This window comes from Triticum aestivum, chromosome 3A (genome assembly GCF_018294505.1).
Source record: "Triticum aestivum cultivar Chinese Spring chromosome 3A, IWGSC CS RefSeq v2.1, whole genome shotgun sequence".
Classification (NCBI taxonomy): domain Eukaryota; kingdom Viridiplantae; phylum Streptophyta; class Magnoliopsida; order Poales; family Poaceae; genus Triticum; species Triticum aestivum.
The window spans coordinates 20,773,176-20,777,696 of record NC_057800.1 but is presented as its reverse complement, the minus strand read 5'-3'; the positions used below and the strand labels follow the sequence as shown (position 1 = coordinate 20,777,696).

Genomic DNA, 4,521 nt, shown 5'->3' with positions numbered 1-4,521 from the left:
TCTTTTTTCCAGATGTCCACGAATGTTTTTCATCTCTAAACTTTGCATGTTGATAAAACATTCAACAATGTTTGTCAGGAATTCATTTTTGACTTTTCCCTGTTTTTTCTAATGCACCCAGGAGCAGAGCAACACTTCCGTTCATAAACCTTCTTTTGATTCAACGAAATGAAGCAAAGCTTTTACCCATGTATCAAGAGAAAGAAACTGCTGTCAAGAAAAATATAGGAGAGTTTGATCACTCAGGCAGACAACACAAGTTTTTTTCTCATAAAAAAACAACCTTGAACTATCTCGACACATGACACATTACTTATCAGACGTTAATATTATCTCAGCTTATTCATTTGACTTCATATCCGCAAGCTATTCCCATGCACCGGCATTCAACTCAAACTCCCAAGCTAACTGGGAAAAGAATATAGAAGATTCACTACTTCTTTTCTTATCCATGAGTACAGATTAATTATAATTGCTGTACATTCGTTCTAAATACAACATGGTTGAAACCATAGAGCATTTACGGTTATACAGCTAACGGTACAATTTTCAGGCATGTGCAGCAGCTAAGCAATACAATGTATATAAAAAGCCACTATGCTAGGGGGAGAAGCCACACTGGAGGATTAGGGCTACCCCTGACATAGTATCCTACTGCCCCAATCCTATGAACCCCGCCCACGGCTGCGGATAAGCTTTCATCTTCCCTGTAGTACACGGAATCACCATCAGCGTTGGAGCTTGTCAGGAACACCAGGTCAGTGCTGAGAAGGACCTCCTTCTGTGCTAAGCGGCGATGGTAGGAGTAGTAGATGTGGTTTCTCTTCACACCGCCGCGCCTGTCTGCTGACACATGCACCGCCTTGGAGCTGTTTGGACCCAGGAATAGGGCAAAGTCACCCAAGCTCATCACCTCTGTCCATTTGTGTGTGCCATGTGCCATCCCCTCGCTGGTGTCGATGTCAACAAGTTCGAACACTTTGAAGAAAGGTCTGAGGTTGGGTGACCATGGGGACCTCACCGCCGTCGCAAGCTTGCCGTGTAGCTCAAAAATGTAGCTGGCATCCACCCGGTTGGCCCAGACACTGGGGGGCTGCTGGTGCTCGACAGTGACCACTAGCCGATCAACGGCTGTGACCACGGGCGCACCATCTTCATCAGCACCGATCTCAAACTTGACAAGTTCCCATCTGTCCCGTGTGAGACCATAGAGCTTACCGTTGCAAAAGGCGATGTCTGCAAGCTCCATGGTGTAGCTTACATGTCCTTTTGTTGTCCACCCACCGTTCGGACACCCAACCCTGCAGAGCGCGATGCCGTGATTGTCGGTGATGGCAGCAATGATACAGTCACTTGAGGTGGGTGGTTTGGAGAAGATGATTTTCCAAATGATGATCTGGCCAAGGCGGCCTGGGCAAACGATCCCCTTCTGTTTCTCGGAGAGCGCAACCTCAACACTGGAGAAAATGTTCAAGATCCTGAACGGTGGTGGTTCGAATGATGCAACCCAGCCACCACCATGACAGCCGACGAACCAGTTGCCGATGAAATCGCTCGGGAGCGAGATGCACAGGATCTTGCTGTCCTCAGGACAGTAGAGGCGCTTCGTTGTGTCACGGTCGCGTGGTGAGAGGAGCAGCCACGGGAGTTCAGGCAGCGCGGGGTGCCGCGAAGCTGCAGTGCACCACGATCTGCAGACGGCAGCAAAGCGCACGCGGCTGCAGTGACTGGGGACCTTGTTGTAGATGACGTCAAGGGGATCATCGGGAAACGTGGAAGACCAGCATTGTACTGCCGTTGCATCACTATCATGAACAATGAACTCAACTGAGTCCTTGTACTCCAGAAATTCCTTCCACTGCTTGCCAATGCTTAGCTGGTAAAATAACAAGGAAGATGCTTAAGACTGGATGATCCAGACAGAAACAACTTAATAAACACGCACACAGACCACCAACCAACACTCAGTATATACTAATATCCCCTCTGTTGATTAATGTGCAGTGTTTTTGGACTTTGCACAAAGACAGGTGATAAAACTGACCTCTGATGATTGCCTTACAAGAATGAAGGAGTATTTTGCATGGGTGATATTGCTAATGAATAGGTGCATGCGAGAGAGAAAGGATCATGCTGAGTAAAATACTTCATTTGTCCTACATACATTTATCAAATAAGCTTCAAAAATAGTATGCCTTGCATCCAGGGGCAGATCCAGCCCAGCAGGCCGCCCAGGCCCCATTGTATGCTGTACAATTGGTACAGTATTTTGCTACAGCACAAAGGATTTGGGCCTCATGCCCCCCCCCCCCCCCCCCCGGCCTGGGCCTAGATCCGACACTGGTTGCATCATTCAATCGAGTATAAAAATGCCATGAGATTATCAGATTTTAGGATACTGTTGCAGCACAATTGTAAGAACTACGAAAAATGCTAAACAAAAAGGAAAACCAAATGCTTACACAAGGATTTAACATAAACATACTTCAAAACAATGCGCCAAGAAACGAATAAATGTAGCAATTTCATTAGAAAAAGAAGTTAAAATAATCCCAACCATACAAGACAACACGCTATTTTGGTTGAAATAATGAAACCTTTACCTAGGACAATTTAGGTTGGAAACCACAAACATAGATGCATACTATAACCAAAGATGTCAATCCTTTGAGGTTTAAGTTTCTTCGACAATGTTCTGCCACTCAAAGTACCGCTATGTCTTTCGAGGAATATAAGTTTCTTCAATTGCGTTGAACTCTTCATATAACCATATAAGAGCATTTCAAGTTACACAATGACATTTGGCACAAGCACAACTGTACTAGGCTCCATACAGGTACAGCCATGTCATCCTTGTTTATATACCAGGATCACAGTATTATACTATCTTATACTCCCTCCGTCCCAAAATAAGTGGCTCAACTTTGTACTAACTTCAGTACAAAGTTGTACTAAGCTTGAGACACTAATTTTAAGACGGAAGGTGTAGTATTTGACAAACTTTCAGTCTATGATATAGCATACCACGTGGCTGTTGCCTGAAATGAAACAAACAATTTCATAGTATGCACTACAGGACTTTTACCTGAGCAGCTTCGTTAGTAGCATCTTTAATCCATATAGCTATTGTTTCCTGCTTCCCACACACGCTAAGGACCGCTCCACAAATTTCATTACCATATTCGAATTGTCCACCAATCAATGCCAGTAGCTAAACATGATATTTGTCAAAAGGAGTCAGGATGGATTTACAGAAACAGTAATTGTATAAAACGAATGATGCGAAAGATGCTTACTGTATCCAACCACAATGGCTGCGATTTCCCTTCGCCACAACTGATGGTCCATGCACCTCCATTAGCACATATGGGGCCTTCGCATTTCGGCTCAATCTTATTCTTGAAGCAATGGAGGTCAGCTCCCACACCCAATTTACTAGGGTGGAGGATATTATTGTAAAGGCTGAAAGACCACCCAACTCAATTGTTAGCCAAAGGGATATATGAAGTAAACGCAAAAGGTGGAAATACAGTAAAGAATGGAACAAATTATTAAAGCAAACATAACCAGATTTCTGAAGCAGAATTTTTTACCCTGAAACAAACCGCACTGTGAGTAATGACAGACATTATCATCTGGTAGAAGATAACCCAGGGAGTCAGTCAATGGACAGTACTCAGTTCAGCTTAATTAAAATAACTGGTCGATTTTCAGACATCCCTGTTTGCGGGAGGCTGAAATCTGGTCACAAACTAGAGCCAGAGAGCATTTTAGTCCTAGACTCGAGCATCAGATCAGCAGTCTTGTGTTGGATTAAGGCGAGCTGCTCGCAGGGCATCTAAATCTAAATTTACAGTCATCATACATCATTGACAAGGAACCAACAGATTGGGGACTAACGAGGGTTTGGGAGGAGGTGAGGGTGGGGGAAGAAAAGACCTCAAGAAGTCGTCGACGGTGGAGAAGGTGTGGACGGTGTTCCCCCGGCCGGCGGAATCCTCCTGCGGGTTGCCGTTGCCGATCCAGAAAGCCCAGGTGGGCTCCACCGGCTGGGGCGCGGCGGAGTCGCCGTCGGCACCGGCGGCGGCGCCTGCGATCTCTCCCTTCTCCATCTCCTCCGCGTCGCCGGGCGCGCGCACCGTGTCGGTGCCCTCGGCCATGCCGGTGGCGGCGATGGGAACAAGCGCCGCCGCCGCGTGGTGGCGTCAGCTGCGTCGACTAGTCGCCGAATGGACGAGTGCGCAGAGAGCTGTATTTTTTGTGATTCTGTCACTGCACAGGTAGCAAGTGTTTTTTTCCTCTAATATACTGTAAAACACACAGAAAAAGACTATGTTTTCTTCTTCTTCTCTTTTAGTACCAAATTGCACAGGAACGACTTTTTTTTTCTTTTTTTCGGAAAGAATAAGATCTATTATAAAAATTCAGCAGAACTACAAATTCCTCAAACATAATAAAAATTACATTGAGATCCATGGATCATCAAACGACCATTGTCGCCGTCAGAACGAGCCGCCGTTG

At 45.6% G+C, this 4,521-nt stretch overlaps 1 protein-coding gene across 1 annotated transcript; it reads right to left on the bottom strand.

Annotated features, from left to right (window-relative positions):
* Positions 1 to 385: 385 nt before the first annotated feature.
* LOC123059918 (uncharacterized) lies at positions 386 to 4,270 on the bottom strand. Its single transcript, XM_044482474.1, has 4 exons — positions 3,940 to 4,270; positions 3,297 to 3,462; positions 3,086 to 3,211; positions 386 to 1,876 (listed from the first exon to the last, which is right to left on the bottom strand). Exons 1-4 carry the CDS (start codon positions 4,158 to 4,160, stop codon positions 596 to 598), a joined length of 1,794 nt encoding a protein of 597 aa, XP_044338409.1. The 5' UTR covers positions 4,161 to 4,270; the 3' UTR covers positions 386 to 595.
* Positions 4,271 to 4,521: the final 251 nt, after the last annotated feature.